A 16,516-nucleotide genomic window follows, 5' to 3' on the forward strand; every position below is an offset into this window, starting at 1 on the left:
CTGTGTGCATGTGTTCATAGCCATCTTTTCTGAAGTATACTGTGATTTGTAGATTTGCTTTTGGGGAGGTTGTGGTTGATTTACGAGCAACACTCAACCTGCTGAACTTTGGTGAACAGCTTCAACAGCTTAAAGTTTGACTAAACCCTGAAATTTAGAGGACATGTTTACTGAGACTGCAAGTCTGAGTTCCTTATCTTGTTTCCCCCCCAGTGTAGTCTCAGCTGTTGTAATCAGGGACCACTGATTTCAATAAATAGCGAGGAGAACGCTGGGACCGCAGAGTGGGTTGGAGATTTATAAACTCTGCAGTCTCTTCCTACTTTCCTCACGAGTAAAACTTAATTAATTGTCTCTTCTTTCTTTCCCTGTATGTATGTATGTATGATGTTTAGGTGCTTAGACCTGACAAAATCCAAACCAGCCAAATAAGCTCTCAGCAGGATTGCAAAACGGATGACAGAAATCAATCGGAAAAATCCAACAGGTAATTCTCCAAAAAGAAAGTATTTACCACTAAGATGGTGAGGATATTTCTAATAAAGGATTAAGATAAAGAATCAAGTTTCTTGGTAGATGGCTGCCTCACTAATTGTTTAATGTGGATTTAATAAGGTGATACCTGAGACAGTTGAGGCCTCTTCCAGCTCACTTGGACCAGACCATTAGAGTTGGAGCCAGACGACGTTGAGGAGGTGCTCCTCGTTACGGCGATCACCTGTGCCTTCCCATTTCGTCCTGCTGCAGTACGCTGATCGCCATATTTATGGCCTATAATTGGCGTCTAGTGGACCATAAAACAGTTTAAGCTAAAGACGCCTCAGAGAAGATATGCGGGCGTAGAGGTGTGTTACTTAATCAGCATGGAAGCAAACTGACCTCTGAGATGTCAAAATGGAAGTCTAGAGTCTTCCCAGGCAGCTCTTTGGAAGAGTTGTTGAAAATGCGTGTGAAGGCGATTTCCGGGGATCCGCAGGACTCTGAACTGTAGGAACGCTGCACATCATCGGGTACAACCAGACTGGCTGATCGAGACACGACCATCTTCAGGATGTTTTGGGCTTCTTTCCAGTGCGGACTCTGCAATGCAAAAAAAAGATATATAATAACTGTCCAATTATTTCTGAGCATTTCCATTCATAAACAATCAAATCTTTCATTATTTAACCTCTGCTGCAAAGGAGATATTATATATGACACCATATTTACATTGTTGGATCTATACCATTACAAAAACCCTTTAAAGAAGCTGAAGTGGAGGCCTGCTACACTGCATATAATTCAAAGCCTTCTGCAATTACAGACCGATATGAAACCGCTGCAGGATTTGTTTAAGACACTAAAAGCATCACATCTCTTAACATGGGAACATACAGCGCCCCAGGGAGGACTGAAAGCTTCCATAGAAATGTTCTCGCTTACAGATGAGGCATCTGTCACTAACTATCAAATAGATCAGGCTAGTTTTTAAACAGTGAAACAGGGGAAGATAAACTCCAGTCCTCTCAAAAATGCAATGAAAAACCTGCTGGTGACCAAAATCAACAGAAATATGATCTACCGATTGGTTGATACAAAACACTAAAACACCAAAAGGTGTTGCTGACTTGTGCAAATGCTATCAGTGGGTGAAGTAGACCAACTACCCTATTGGCTTAGACAGATTTATTTTCTATACACAAGTGTACACAAAAACAAATTTCGTTTAGAGCAGCTCTCTAGACAATTAAATTTTTTAAAGTGCAGTCTTGATAAGGTAAGCAGCAGTTGTTGTTGAGCTGCTACTACTGCCTCCAGCTCCTGAAACACTCCAGAAGAGGACGATGATGACGATGCTGTGAGGGTGGTAGCCCACTGGGTTGAAGAGGCTGATGTGGTTGAAGCAGCAGTGGTGCCATCGGCAGGTTTAGCAGCGACAGACGATGCTGGAGAAGGTGTTGAAACCAGACGGGGCTGGGAGGAGCTAGCTGGGGATGTTTAAACACCCGGCAGTAAATCATTAAAGTTGCTTTCCTCATTTTCACCTGCAGAGGGCTTTGCTTCCCCTCTAGATGCAGAAGATTGCCTGGGAACAGTCTAAGAGGAGCCTCAAAACATGCAGAGCTCTTTGTTTCTATCGGCGCGGTACAGCATCAGCCCCGCCAGGCAGACAGCACCGTCTGGTACTGCTGGATGTAGCCAGGACCCCATCAGAAATCCCTTCACGGTAGGGCCCTGCACTCCTGCGGCACTCGCGGGACAAATATTGAAAGCTCATTGCGGGTGCGGGCGGGAGGGAGAGTGCACAGTGTGGGTGCTGACGGGAGCGGTGATAAGCTGCAGTCCCGCAAACTAAAAACGTGTTTTAAATCGTAAAATAACATGTCAAATAAAGTCATAAATTATCAGTCTATGTCTATCATATATATATATATATATAGAACACAATGTGCTGGATATTAAGGCTCGTGCCACCTAATGTGCGTCATGCAGTATGTGGTGAAGAATCGGCCAGTAATGTACTCAGCTAAGCACAGTGCGTTTAATTCCTCAAACTAATGACACAAATTGCTTTGAGCAGTAGGCGAACGTAGGAATCATACGGGTGGAAAATGCGGGCGGGGGCGGGACAAACTATTACAGGTGCAGGCGGGAGCGGGACTGAATACTGCGGGAGCGGGCAGATTTTCCAGTCCCGCGCAGGCCTCTACTTCAGGGTTTATAGTACCCTGTCAGGGTATTATCGTACTAGAAAGTTATTTCAAAACAAATTCAATTTTGAGATGCCTGTTAAGCAATACAGCAACATCCATTCAGCAGAGAAGAGGAAGGCTATGTGTGTAACAAGGTTTTATCCTTTTGGGTTTTCGACCCAACTTATGGAGCATGTTGGATTAAATGTCTTAACAATGTCAAAATTAAAGAAAAAAAATTACAAGAGGTTTTAGCAAAAACTGTCATTTAACATTAGATACTAAAGATCATTTAATGTCAACTGTGAGTTTATTTGAAAGTACTAAAGTCGTGTTTCAGGGCATTTACTCCCAACACAGTGTAGTGTCGCTTCTCCTCATGATTAAATCAAATGTTCCTACTTTATGTGCAGATCTAGGGACAAACAGAACGGGCTAAAACCAGAATATAAACTCAAAAACTTAAAATGTGCCACACAATTCAGACTGGTGTGGGTTTACTCACAGTGTTTGCCAAAAAGAAAATAATAAACGTATTACCAACAGGGAAAAGATGAGGTTAAATGAAAATGAATGGAGCCCTCACCTGAACATATTTGCCAATAATCTTCATGATGTCGATGTTGAACTGTTTGACGGGGGCTGCTGATAGGTCAATGTGACTCAGGAGGCTGTAGATTATCTGCAGCAGGGACTGTTGCATGCTGGGTAGGCCTTTCTCCAACAGCTGAGAGCAAAAACCAAATTCTGATTATTTCTTATGTCTTCTATGTGTGATGATATGAAGATGTTGATGTTTCGTACCTCTGCCAAGTAGGTGACCAGGTTCAGGGTTCTTTCTGCGAAGCCATCATGGATGTAGCGACAGACCACGTTGATCCAGTTGGTGCAGTCGCGGGAATAGCTGTGCGTGCTGTACAGGCTCATCATGTGGGCCAGGTTGGAGAGGGTGGCCGACTTCTCCTCTGCACAGACCTTGGCGATCTTATCAGCCGTCTCCTTGCAGAAAGTAGTCGGGCTGTCAAAGTGCTGAATGAGGTGTGGCAGCAGGCACAGGATGTTCAAAGGAAAACCTGGAATCCATAAGGAGGAGAGAGATTAGTGGAAGATCGCATAAGGAGCATTACAGATAAAGAGTAGCGGCATCTATTGTTTTACCTGCCACTTGTGAAGGATCTACCAGCGTGTGCCTGGAGACGCTGATGAGCTTGCTGAGCAGATGGATGGTGAGTTCTTGCGTAGAAGCTGAGGTGAAGCCTTTAAGGAACAGCTGCAGCAAACCGGGGAAGTTGTACCACTTGAGTTTTCCTTGGATGTTCTCCAGACGTTCCCTGCTGTCCACTCGTTCCAGGGGTAGCTGGCCCAGCAGCTTGTTGAGCAGCCGCAGCGCCAGCAGGTACTCAAACTCGTAGTCCGACTCGAGTAAAGAGACGGCGATCCAGAAGACGGTGGCCATCAGATTAGAGGGGTCGACTGGTGGGACGGCCTCCCCCCCTGGGCTTCCTCCCCCGCCCAGTGAAGTTAAGCTCTTTGTCCGTAGCATGTTGGAGGGGCTACCAGTGAGTCGGTCTGCTATGTCCAGAGTGTTGCTCCGACGTCTGTCAGCTTTGCGCTCACCAATGAGGCTGGCACGGAGGGAGTTGCTCCGAGCGTGGACGTAATGCAACAGGCCGCCGCTGTTTAGATTGAGCTGGCCTGTGCTTTTCCTGTTGGCAGCTAACTTCGCTCCCAGGTCACGGGTCGAGCTTCTGTAAAGAAAACAACAATAAAGATTTTAAGAGTCAGTCACCCAAATCCGATTTTCTGCCGAAAACAGGAAAATACCCCTAAAGTAAAAACAGCAGACAGGACTTACTGGGAAAGGAAATCGTAGCTCTTGATTGAGTCTGCTAACGTGTCGATGCTTGACTCTAATGTCAGCAGCAGCTCTATGACAAAACCCTGTATGGAAAGAAACAGCATATAAAAAACACAATTCCTACTGTGTTAAAACACTGAAGATTTATTTTCTTTTAGTTCCAGGAGGCACGGATCTGTCATAATTCACATCATGTTTTTTTCACGTTTGGTTCTCAGAATTTCATCCATCAAAAGGTACAATGAACAATTTAAGTTTCCCCTCCAATGACAAATTAAAACCTTTGAGTTACTCTAAACTGCTGTGGTTACTGCCTGGTGATGCTGAAGCTTTTATCTGATTTAGCATCAGGGAGAAAGATCATTTAATAATCAAACTGCTGAATTAGGAACACAGAATCAGACGCCAGCAGCATCATGTTTAGCAACAGAGCTGGAAATACTATAGGTTTAAAAGCTGAACAGCCGTTTTATTCAGATGCTTAAATAAAAATGATTATATTTTTGGTGTACATCACTTTATGCAGGCTGTTAAAAGATGAAAGGGTGAATCTCTGCTTCGTTTTTCTGCTCCTTTTATGTCATAACATAAGTAGAGATACTCTAAACACAACCCTCTAGTTGTATTTATTTATTATCTTTATAAAAGCAACTGTTAAAATATTCCGTGAATGTTCTTGCTTCTGTTTTCAAGGCTAACAGGTTGATGCTCATAAATAGCTGTACTGGATAGCATTCACTGTGATGCAAGCTGATGGTAGATATTACTGGTAGAACCCAGACTGGACTGTCCCACCAACACGTACTCCCTGGTGACACCAGTTCAGATCATTTTGGTTTAATGACTTTAGTTTGTAAAGAGCAGCTGCAGGACGTAGCAGCTTTCTATCCTGACCTGAGCCTCCTCTCCTGGGTCTCCTACAGTCTCAACCAGTCGAGACAGAATGTCGGACAACGTGGCCGGCGTCAGCGGCTGTTTGAGCGCCCTGAAAATCTGGAAGGAGCGACCGGCGTAGTGTCGAGAGGCGCATGACAGAGCAGTCCTCAGAGTTACTTCGCTCAGCATGGCGTCCAACTGGAAACCTGAAGAGAGACGGAATATAAAGATGAATAAAAAATAAAAAAAACACCCGTAAAGTAGAGCCATAAATGTGTTTAAACCTGTCTGGGAATTTTTGAAGACGTTGACGACGTGTCTGACAAAAACGCTCAGCTGGTCGGCGCTCTTAATGTTGGAGTTCTTGGGCGACACGTCTTCGTGGTTCCATAACGGACCGCGCTTTCTACACAACCGAACACAGATCATGGAGTGAGAACTATTTACTCAGAAACATGCGTCGCTTTCACACCAGAGAACGAGCCAAACTCCAAACCATGCAAAACAAAAATACCCGCTCCTTTCAGACACAGCTGGAAGCATGAAAGCATAATCAGCATAGAAACGAGTAAGACTGCATGTTTGACTCAAACTCAGTTTTATAAATCACGTGGAAGTTTGCATAAGCTGCATTAAAGAACACAAATAACGCTGCTTTGTTTAGACACAAAACAGAAAATCTTCCTCACCTTGATGTAATAAACTCTATGAGACCTTTAGCTTTGTCTTCCTGCTCAGCGTTAATATCTGCCTCAATGAGAAGCGTGGGGGAGAGGTGAGACAAAGTGCTACTTCCTGCGCCGAGACTTATGCTGGAGGACGTGGAGCTCGTGCTGAGGCCGGAGTCTGTCATAGGCGATGGTTGGAAATCTGGTAAAATCTCCTGCATTCCTGTGGAAACCATAGACAAGAACAAAGCTGATGTCAGGATTACTTCTGGTACTTTAATATTCACACCGCTGCTGCCACCTGGTGGCTAGGTTTGGACCAACAAAAACATTTGAGTTATGTGTTGGAGATAATTTCAAAGCTAGTTAAAATTCTGTTAACGCCTCGTTCCTGACCTGTAAGGTTGAGCTCTGGAGCGGCCTGTTTCACTGTCAGCACCCTGGGATCGTTGTAGTCTCTGTTGCGTAAAAGCACCATGGCCACAGACTGGCTATTTGCAGACTGGACAACAAGCAGGTGGAGCAGCAGCCGTTTGCAGTGCTCATAGACCTCTGGGTGCTGGTGATCAAAGCCTGGAGGAGGAGAATGGGACAATGAGGTGAGACAGGGAGACGTTTGTGCAGACATTTATTAATCATGTGAGAAAGTTTACCTATGAACACCGCGTGTAACAGAAGGTGCAGGTATGCACTCCACTCTACTTTGATCCCATGGTCCACTATTAGGTCCGTCAGCAGGATTACGGCAATATTACATCTGAAAACCAGACGACAGTTTAACTCTGATCTTCAACCAATGCTGAATTTCTAAAGAAAAACGGCGTATGTTCAGGGTACCTGTGAAGCGGCACAGTGGCCGTGTTCGTCTCCGGCAAATAATCCACCAAAGGAGCCCAGCAGCCTCCCGTTGGTGGGAAGGGAAGCGGCTCTGGCTGGTTGTGATCCATCACTTTCAAGCGCCAATTTGCATAAAGTGGCATGGAGTCACCTGGAGTGGCGTGAGACATTATTAAACGCGGTCTATATTAGAACTACGCCATGTTGAACCAGTCAATATGTCCTGCTTACTTTTCTCATCCTCATAGGAGCCACCAGAGCTGCTGCTGTACCGAGATTCCAGGCGGTGGTGCTGGCGGTTCAGGTTGCTGTTCAGACCGGAGTAAATATCCAGGTGTGTGTAACTGAGGAGGAAGACACGCTTTGATCACAAACGTTGGGCAAGAGATGAGATCCCCAATAACTCTCCCCCCCCCCCAAAAAAAGGATTTAAGTAAAAGAGAATCAGATTCTGCAGCAACGCATTGAACGGCTTTCAACACTAACTGAAAGTATCCCATCTGAAAAAGAGAGACTTTTAGATATCTGATGATAATAACAATTACTTGTCCATTTCATGTAACTCCAGCTCAGTTTTTCCTGGAGGCTGAAAGGTGTTCGGACAGAAGCTAAAGTTAAAGGAGACGTCTATCTGAAGTAGCATGAATGCTGGAGAGTGACAAGCTTCATTCAGGGCCCTTAACACTCGTTAACCACGCCATGCTGAAGTAGATCAAAACAGGATAAGTTAGTTGGCCCCAGGTTTGCATAGTTCAATCAGATGAGTTAAACTTTGAAATAGAAAACGTTTTGTGACGCTGACCAGACAAAGTACCTGTCATATGACAACTATTCTATCATAGCTTGTTATGCAGTGGCTACTTTAGCAGCACTGAGTTGTTTTCAGGCTTCTATTGATGCTGTTATTCACATAAAAGCCGGAGTATTTACCCCGTTGATTCAGCTTCCTGTGTGAAACAAACTGCTTTATTTCAGACTCTTGAAATGCTCTTCTACAGAAGTCTACAGAAGCCTCCCTGGTATTCAGACGCCTGAATCTAATTTTTTCCATTGTAGCTTTAAAACAATAAATGCTAATAAACTGAATATAACAATATTAGTCAATTAATTCTATATTTGGAGCCTGAAACCTGCTGTTTTCTGTTTCTACAATTAACTGAGAGTATTTACTATGCCAAAAAATGTATGAAAAACATGAGCATTTTCCACTTAGGATAAAACATCTTATCAGTCTATAAATATGCTCAAGTTGAAGTTTTAGCTTCATCTGTTTCAAAATCAGTTTTAAAAAAAAACTCCAATTAAGAACCTTTTGCTAACAGTCAATCAAACTATTAATTGGAAGAGCAGTCAATAAGGTAATCAGTGAGCAAAATAATCTTGTGTATATATATATATATATATATATATATATACACATATAAAGACCTTATTGATTAAACTGCAAAGCTGTGAGGTTGGATCGACTTTTTTAAGTCTCTTCTTTCCAAATATTTAAAATGTTTATCGTGGAATGTTAACTATATTATAAGATCTGTGACAGATTGACGACCTGTCCAAGGTGTACCCCGCCTCTTACTCATAGACTGCCGGAGATAGGCACTGTGACCCTGACAGGACTAAACAGGAGAAAATAAATGGATGAATGTTATAAGATTTATCAATTCATCTTGAAGTAATAGATTAATGGATTACTAAGAGAATCAATAGCTGCAGCCCTACTCTGTTGTTTCCTTAAAGGGTTCATAGAATGAAAAGCTTTCAAAATCTTGGACAGTTGAAAGCAGGATTTGCTAAACTTCTTTTACTGAAAAGAGAAGCTGTTCTGACCGTAAGGCCATCAAAACCGCAAGCTGCAAGTATTATTCTGTCGCTAAACTGTTGATAGCAATGCTATGATTTCTGTTTCTGAAAAGGAGGACACATCTATTTTTTTGGGGGGTGACTGGACCGGACCAGGCATTCGAACCGAGCCATCAGCTGACGGTAGCCTGGACAATGGCGGCCCTGTGCTTATTCCCCGTGCTTGAGCATACCATAAAAGGAAGAAAACCTGTCTTTTTCATTCCTTTTAGGGCTCATAGAACAGCAAATATGTCATTTTCAGCCCAACCAATGTTACACACCCTATTCAGAAACCTTAAAGGAATAGTACACCCAAAACATGATTAGCCTTCATTTTCTACTCACCCCCATGCTGAACAACACTCTGGATTACTTTTTTGATATCTCAAATGCATCTGGAGATCTGGGAGGCTTCTTGCTGTCTGCTGACATTCAAATAATGGAGGTCTATGGTGACCGAGACAGAAAGGCCCATAAAAGTCCACAAAAAACGTGTCAATTTTCCTCCATACTGCTCGTCCAATGTATTCCAAGTGTCCTGAGTGGGTAGCATCCAGAATTTACTCGAAACGAAGTCATTTAGAATGTTTTTAGAGCATAAACAGTAGTGTATAGGATTTCCTGAAAGCGCGCACATGCGCGTTTACGAAGCTACGGAAGCCGGCAGACCAAACCAGCGCATTCAGCTCGGCAAAGAACTCATGCTCTTCCTCAACACTGAAGTCCTCAGACATTTTTCTTTCGTTGTTTCTTTCTTTGCACAGGTAAACAGCACATTTCTTCTTCTACGCTTGCATTATTGGCAGAGCAGACGCTGAATGCGCACTTTCATCTGGTTTGGTCTGCCGGCTTCCGTAGCGTCCTGAACGTGCATGTGCGCGCTTTCAGGAAATCCTATACACTACTGTTTATGCTCTAAAAACATTCTAAATGACTTCGTTTCGAGTAAATTCTGGATGCTACCCACTCAGGACACTTGGAATACATTGGACGAACAGTATGGAGGAATATTGACACGTTTTTTGTGGACTTTTATGGACCTTTCTGCCTCGGGCGCCATAGACCTCCATTATTTGAATGTCAGCAGACAGCAAGAAGCCTCCCAGATCTCCAGATGCATTTGAGATATCAAAAAAAGTACTCCAGAGTGTTGTTCAGCATGGGGGTGAGTAGAAAATGAAGGCTAATCATGTTTGGGTGTACTATTCCTTTAAGGACCAAATACCCAATATAATCATTCTATGACCCCTTTAATGTCTGATCAAGTTTAACATGTTTCCATCTCAGTCTTGTTTCCCACAGTGGGATCACTGGTGGTAAACCGTCTCCTACCTCCATGTTCCGCTAATAATAATTGACTACTCTGTAAAATAAAAAAACTCAATGATAATCAATTCAGTTTAAAATTTCATAAAGTACTGCTTGCATACAGAGATGATGTTGCTGATGCCACTCAGACTGGACGTTAACGTCAGCCTTAAATACAGATTAATCCTGTTACGTTAGAGTTACCTACTGAAAAGCTTTCAATAGGAACCTCCTGCATGTACCTGTCTTCCATGTTTGGGTCTTTGCTCTTGCTGTCATGATGACCCTCGCTTCCTGGCACCATGGTATTGCTGCTGGAGGTTGTTCCTGAAGGAGAAGGCAGAAATACAGTCAGATCCCTGACCTGTGATGTGAATTAAAGCTAATATTACCAACTTCATTTACTGTTGGATACAAAATCTCTATCAAACAACCTCTAGCGATGTTCCTTTATCAAATCCAAAATTAACATCTGCCTTAAAGCTCTGATCAGTTCATCTCTAAGGTGTGAATCATAGGTTATTATCAGTCTTTCACCTGAGGTAACTGAGGGGATCTTGTAACTGGAGGTGATGCGGTAATAAGGGGGGTTGTCCATGTGGGTCACAGCTGAGCTGACGGGCTCCGTCAGCTGAAGTTCCCACATCAACTCCTCCAGCAGCTGCATAGTTTTATCTCTGCCCAAGTAAACCACCACCCGTTTCACCTGAGAACACAGCAGACATGTGAGGAACACATGACCAGGCTGTCCTACGGCGCCTGAAAGAAAAGGGCTTTAACTTACATAGGGCAAGAGGCTGGGGTCACTGCGAACCCCTGATATACTGATGAGGAAGTGCAGAATGATTCTGAGGTTCTTTGGCCAACTGTCTGCTAACGTCGTCCAAACGTTCTCGATTTCTGACCAAGCAAACTCATCTCCATACTGCAGGAGAAAAACATCAGTCATCAGTTATAATAATGGAAATGTCATTAACAGTTCTGTGAATAGAAATGTTGGCTCTTACCTTAGCGGTCATAAACATCAGGTTGTTTAGCACCATGGTTGTTGCACGAGGAGAGCCCCAGCCCTCTCCACGGAGCCAGCGCCGGCTGTTGACCATCATAATGTCCTGGTCTTGGCCATCCTCCTCGTCCTCGCCGCTACCGCAGTCTTCCGGTCGCCTTATGGTGGGTTTGAATTCGACCAGCTCCACATTGTTCATCCAAGGTAGGAGGTAGTGCAGCATGACTTGACGGCCACCAGGATGAGCGGTCTGGATACGCTGGCTGACTTCTGCATTTTGAACAGTTTCACATAACAAAAACATATTTAAAACCTGAAAAAATATATTTTGAGATCAGCAAGACGGGTGTGTAGAAGGATTTTCTCCTTTATACTAAACCATCTGACCTGAGAAAATAGGTAGAGTGAGCTCTGGATATGTTCTCGCTAGCTCCTCAGAAAGCTGGTAGTAAGACACGGAGTACAGGTGTGGAAGTGGTGATGGGGGAGTCAGGATGCCATCTGTTCGCTGGATCTCCAGTTTGTGTGCATAACGGAAAAGCTTTGGTTCCAGGATCTGTTTCACACATGCGCCGATTAGAGGAGCTCCGTTTATTGGGAAATCTCAAGAAAGCCTTTTGACAAAGCGAGGTGATGAATCAGACTGACCTGTAACAGCTGCATGGCTACCTCGTAGATTTCCCTGGAAGAATCGGCGGCTTTGAAAAGAATCAGGTTCAGCAGCACCACAGTATCAAACTGATAATCCCTTAACAAAGAAAAAAGTTAGATTTTAATATATAGTCATGGAAAAAGAGCCCAGAAAAAAGTATTAAATTCCAACCTGCTAATGTTTAGTACCTGTTATGAAAGACATTGGCGATGGCCTTGAAACAGCCAGCAGCTACGCGCCGTGAGCCGGTGTAGCATCGATCCACAGCCCAAAACATGAGATTGCTCTGGTCTGGATTCAGCTCCAGCAACAACATTACAGCCTCACAACCCAGCTGGTGAACCTGTAGGACACAACAGGGCAAATGCTAAACTAGGACAACACTTCTTTAGGTATAGAAACGACTTAAAGGTCAAAGTTTCTACATATTTATGAGATAAATACAGATAAAAAAGTGGACGCCTCAAACAGCCATGATCAGAACTTTAAACAGATGCATTATTAACACAAATGTCATTCATTTGGGTTTTACTGGTGCATGTTAAAGGCGTTTTTGTGGTGGAATGATTGCACAACAAAACACTTCTACAAATTTTAAAAGCGAGAACCTATAGCATGTGATTGAATCTCTTTGGCATTTTTTACCTTTTTATTGTCAAAATTATAAATACAGCCTCAAATATATGGATAAAATTCTATCTAATATCTAGTTAAAAAATGCAGAGATGATTAAAGATGATTCAGAGGCTTATTTAACCAAATGTCTTGTATTTGACCTGGCTTTTTACCGTAATCTATGAATGAACACTGGGTTTGAGACCAGGGCTATTACAGAAACAGCTTCATTATTCCATAAATATAGTGTAAATTTAGGGTCATTGTTCAAGAAGAACAACCAAACTGAGTCCAGCTGCTATCCCAGCTAGCTGCTACTTTAGCTAGTTTGGGGTGAAGTAGGGGAGCCGCCGTCACGCTTTGACAGCTGCTGCTAGGAGGAGTCAAGGTTCACCCTAACTCCTCATGCTACTCTGGTGTTTGTTGCCAGATTACTCAACAATTACTAATACCCAATCATAAAAAAAAAAATAAAATAAAAAATGTTATTTTCTTCTAGAAAAAAAAAACAAAAACAAATGTGTGAGTGGAAGCAGAAAATCTCAGTCATAGTTTAAGGTCATTATATTGGAGTCAGACTTGTGTCCATGGCAGCACCATCTCTGTTCATACTTATATTAAATAAGGGAGTTTAAAATTAAAAATCATTTTATTAATCTCAAAGGGACATTAAATTATCATACAGAATCCCCCATCTTAACACACTTAAAGTCATGTTTAAAAGCTATGTTTGCATAGCAAAGATGCTGCTACATTCATCATTTTGGCATTTGACCAGAATTTGGTCAGCAAACTGTGAGATATTACCTACCGTAACATTTGAAATGTAAGTAGTATAAAAAGTTAATACGCTAAATGAAAAATGTAACTGCCTTTATCAGTATTAATGTTGGTTAATAAGGGAATAACCACTTATAAGGCTATATTGTAACAATACATTTATTTATTAAAATTTTTTTTTTTTCTTACAGAAAACCTTTTTCTTTTTACCATATTAGAGCATGAGACCATTTCTGGTCATTACAATGACCTTAATTTTTGCCATAAAAATAGATATTTTGTTTAAAAAGAAATAAATTCTTGTTCTATCCTCTAACAAACGCATTTAGTTTGAAAGTTAAGATTTTCAAATTATTACACTGAGTTCTCTTGAAAGGGTTAATGGCTAAAAATGCTTGTTGTTAAGGAATGTTTGACTGCCAAGTGGGGGAGTACTGCCATATCTGTACTTGAATTGGTATGCATAATAAAACTTGCTTATCAGTTCATTCTTTCCTATTCTGCACTTGGAATGAGAATAGCAGGGAAAGAACACTAACAGTCATAACCATCGGTGTATGTAAGCCTCTGAATGTAAAGAGAGTACACCACTGTTTGCAGAATCACAAAGCCTGGAAAATAAATTGCAAAGTCCACTGGAAGCCTAGCTAAGAGTTTTAACTGCTGTCTGCTCATTGCAAAAAAAGCTCAAACCAACAGCAACAATGCGCTCACCTTCTTGTCATGTGAATCCAGAATGTTGTCCAGCCACTTGTAGAGGTAGCCATCCGAGGACAGACCGACATTATCAGCTACAGGCCCACAGCATAACACAGCAGACATGGCCTAAACAAGGAAACAGGGACGAGTTTACAGAGAGAATGGCAGGAGAGGCTGATATTTAGGTCATTCTAGACGGGTCTACCTTTAGAGCACAGTACTGATGGCGGTTGATCTGCATATTTCTGTCACTATAGCGATCCAAAGGAGTGAACATGATGCTGAAGGGTCCAGCCCAGTGACTAAACAGCATGAAGAGACTGTGTCGCAGTGACTGCTGAGGGAAGATGGTCCTCCTCTGGTTTACTGAAAATCAGGAAATAAAGCCTCATAAAGACATTTTTTTTTTATGTTTGATTTCACCAGTTTATCTTAAACCATACCTGAAACATTCTGAATGATGTTGGCCACTAATGCGCTGAAGTGACTGCGAATGTCCTTCAGCGTGTCCGAGTCCTTGTCGTTTTCTGCCTCCAGCAGCTGTCTGGTGAGATCCACGTACTCCAGCAGCGTGCTGTTCAGAGAGTGGCTCTCTCCATCCAAACCTCCACTTGATCTGAAAACCACAGAGCATTTTTAAGCTTCATGAAGCTGCCTTAAGAAAGGAAACGTTGACGGTCTCCATTTTTGGGTTACATACACATGGCTGATGACACCAGCATCAGCAAGTAGCTCAAATATCCGGACCAGCTGGACCCTGAGGATGTCCCGACGCCTGCGCCGCTTCATGTTCTAGAAAAATGAAAAATAATTCATCAAATCCGAGTCTCACTTGAAAGATAAATGAATAAAGGAGCACAGATAAAGTTCTCAATGAGCCACACTTACTTCTGGTCTTCTTTCTAGAGCTTCTTTTATGATCGGGTTTAGCTCCTCCAACAATTCTCTGAAGAAGAAAAGGCTTAAATGTAAACAATAATAAAAAAAAAACAAAGATCCAAACATCTACACGCGTTAATTACAGAGTTTTAGGTTTATTTAACCCATTTTTAAGACTAAAGGCAGATGTTCAGCTAATGAGAGTGGATGGAAAGCATCTTTAGACACTCTGGAAGTAGAATTATTTAAAAAAAGATGTATTTTCACCTTTTTTAATTCAGAATACAAATGGACCCTGGGATGTACATGGTCGTATTGGGCAGATGTTATTTTCTCTTTACCTGAAGACAGCAGGGTTGGTCCTGCCCAGCCCCAACACCAAAGACTCGGTGATGTCCATGCTCTCAGAGCGCATCATAGGAACGATGTGTTTAAACAGGGAGGAGGGGGACGGAGTCCCAACAATCTATAAACACACAGATTGTCACACTTAGATCACAATGCTGCTGCCGCACATTCTCTGTTTGCAGCCATGGTAACAGCAAACATGATAAAACATCCTGCTTGTTTGAACAGCGGTCAGTTTTGTGCATTTTCCTCTGACCTTCGAATCGTAACTGTAGCCGCTGTCCGGCGTTGACGCCAGCGTCTCAGGCGGGGAGCAGCGGACGGAGCCAGAGGTGGAGGAGGAGGAACACGAAGAGGAGGAGGAAGAGGCGGAGCTGCAGCACAGAATCAGGTAGTTTCTCCAAAGGCCAATGTAGGAGTCGCTGCTGTTGAGACTGTTCACCTTTTTGGCATTGATGGGACTACTGCAAGGGGGGAAAAAAAAACAAGAAAAAGGTTGAAAATACATCAGGGAGATTTTTTTAATGTGTCACTTTCTAATAACACCTTCACTAATTATGGAAAGAAACAATCAGTGAGAAAAACAAGAAAAACATACTTAATGTCAACTTGTGGAGACAACAGCTGAAGGCGAGTGTAGGCAAACATCCAGGCGTAGTTGAGTGCAGTGGGGCAATGTTTGGGCAGGTTCTCCTGCCGCAGATAGCTGGAGAAGCTGATGACCCAGGGGTCTTGGCCCTGCGTGACGTGGGCAAACACCCAGATGTGCGAGGGGCTCACCACATCAAACTGGTGACTGATGGGAGAGGAACTCCACTCTGCTAGTGTTTGGAGCTCGATCCCACTGGGACAATACAGCAAGTTGGTCTGCAAGGAAAAACACAAAGGTTTCATATGATGTGCTGATGTTTGCTTTGTGCTGAAGTAATAAAGGAAACATTTTACCTGGTCAGCTCCAGTAAGATGAATGAAGCTCTCCAGCACAGATGCGCTTAATCTGTCCATTACATCAATAGCCAGTTCCTCATCTCCCTAAAGAGAAAAAAAGTCTATGAAGTCGATTTAAATATAGAAACTCCTTCACAAACCTTTTCACTTTTTTATTGCAACCGCAAACTCCTTTATGTTTTATCAAATACTTCAACAGAAAGCAGAACATTAAAAATAAATGAAACAAAGGGGAAAATGTTTTGTTAATAAATCCTGAAAAGGGTTTCATTCATTTGTTTTTAACCCCCTTTACTCTGATAGCCCTAAATAAAACCCACAGCAGCCAACTTCCTTTAAGTCAAAGTATCTTTATTCGTCTCTGCAGGGATGAACGTTTTAGAAAGACGGTTTTACTTCCATCATCTGTAACTTCCAATAAATAGATCAATAAAACCATCCCTTAAACTGTTAATGTTCCAGGTTCCCTGGCTGTCTGTTCATTTCGTAGGTTAACATTAGTACTGGATGTGTTTACTGTGGAAA

At 42.5% G+C, this 16,516-nt stretch overlaps 1 protein-coding gene across 13 annotated transcripts in view; it reads right to left on the minus strand.

The window, feature by feature from the left end:
- The window catches only part of fryl (furry homolog, like), a 109,253-nt gene that overhangs the window by 25,751 nt on the left and 66,986 nt on the right, over positions 1 to 16,516 (minus strand). For all 13 annotated transcript variants that reach the window (XM_038300126.1, XM_038300125.1, XM_038300120.1 and 10 more), the window contains 29 exons: positions 15,989 to 16,075; positions 15,642 to 15,910; positions 15,300 to 15,507; positions 15,037 to 15,161; positions 14,705 to 14,762; positions 14,517 to 14,608; positions 14,260 to 14,432; positions 14,022 to 14,182; positions 13,832 to 13,942; positions 11,911 to 12,065; positions 11,719 to 11,818; positions 11,458 to 11,626; positions 11,072 to 11,340; positions 10,849 to 10,989; positions 10,602 to 10,770; positions 10,307 to 10,391; positions 7,143 to 7,255; positions 6,912 to 7,062; positions 6,728 to 6,831; positions 6,471 to 6,647; positions 6,096 to 6,297; positions 5,691 to 5,812; positions 5,425 to 5,612; positions 4,528 to 4,613; positions 3,831 to 4,420; positions 3,477 to 3,745; positions 3,259 to 3,399; positions 880 to 1,080; positions 623 to 784 (listed from right to left, as the gene is read on the minus strand). In XM_038300126.1, coding sequence (XP_038156054.1) covers positions 623 to 784; positions 880 to 1,080; positions 3,259 to 3,399; positions 3,477 to 3,745; positions 3,831 to 4,420; positions 4,528 to 4,613; positions 5,425 to 5,612; positions 5,691 to 5,812; positions 6,096 to 6,297; positions 6,471 to 6,647; positions 6,728 to 6,831; positions 6,912 to 7,062; positions 7,143 to 7,255; positions 10,307 to 10,391; positions 10,602 to 10,770; positions 10,849 to 10,989; positions 11,072 to 11,340; positions 11,458 to 11,626; positions 11,719 to 11,818; positions 11,911 to 12,065; positions 13,832 to 13,942; positions 14,022 to 14,182; positions 14,260 to 14,432; positions 14,517 to 14,608; positions 14,705 to 14,762; positions 15,037 to 15,161; positions 15,300 to 15,507; positions 15,642 to 15,910; positions 15,989 to 16,075 — 4,878 coding nt within the window. The remainder of the gene's footprint in view (positions 1 to 622; positions 785 to 879; positions 1,081 to 3,258; positions 3,400 to 3,476; positions 3,746 to 3,830; positions 4,421 to 4,527; positions 4,614 to 5,424; positions 5,613 to 5,690; positions 5,813 to 6,095; positions 6,298 to 6,470; positions 6,648 to 6,727; positions 6,832 to 6,911; positions 7,063 to 7,142; positions 7,256 to 10,306; positions 10,392 to 10,601; positions 10,771 to 10,848; positions 10,990 to 11,071; positions 11,341 to 11,457; positions 11,627 to 11,718; positions 11,819 to 11,910; positions 12,066 to 13,831; positions 13,943 to 14,021; positions 14,183 to 14,259; positions 14,433 to 14,516; positions 14,609 to 14,704; positions 14,763 to 15,036; positions 15,162 to 15,299; positions 15,508 to 15,641; positions 15,911 to 15,988; positions 16,076 to 16,516) is intronic.

Source organism: Cyprinodon tularosa, unplaced genomic scaffold (genome assembly GCF_016077235.1).
Source record: "Cyprinodon tularosa strain WSP-4 unplaced genomic scaffold, ASM1607723v1 ctg440, whole genome shotgun sequence".
In the NCBI taxonomy this organism is placed as follows: Eukaryota; Metazoa; Chordata; class Actinopteri; order Cyprinodontiformes; family Cyprinodontidae; genus Cyprinodon; species Cyprinodon tularosa.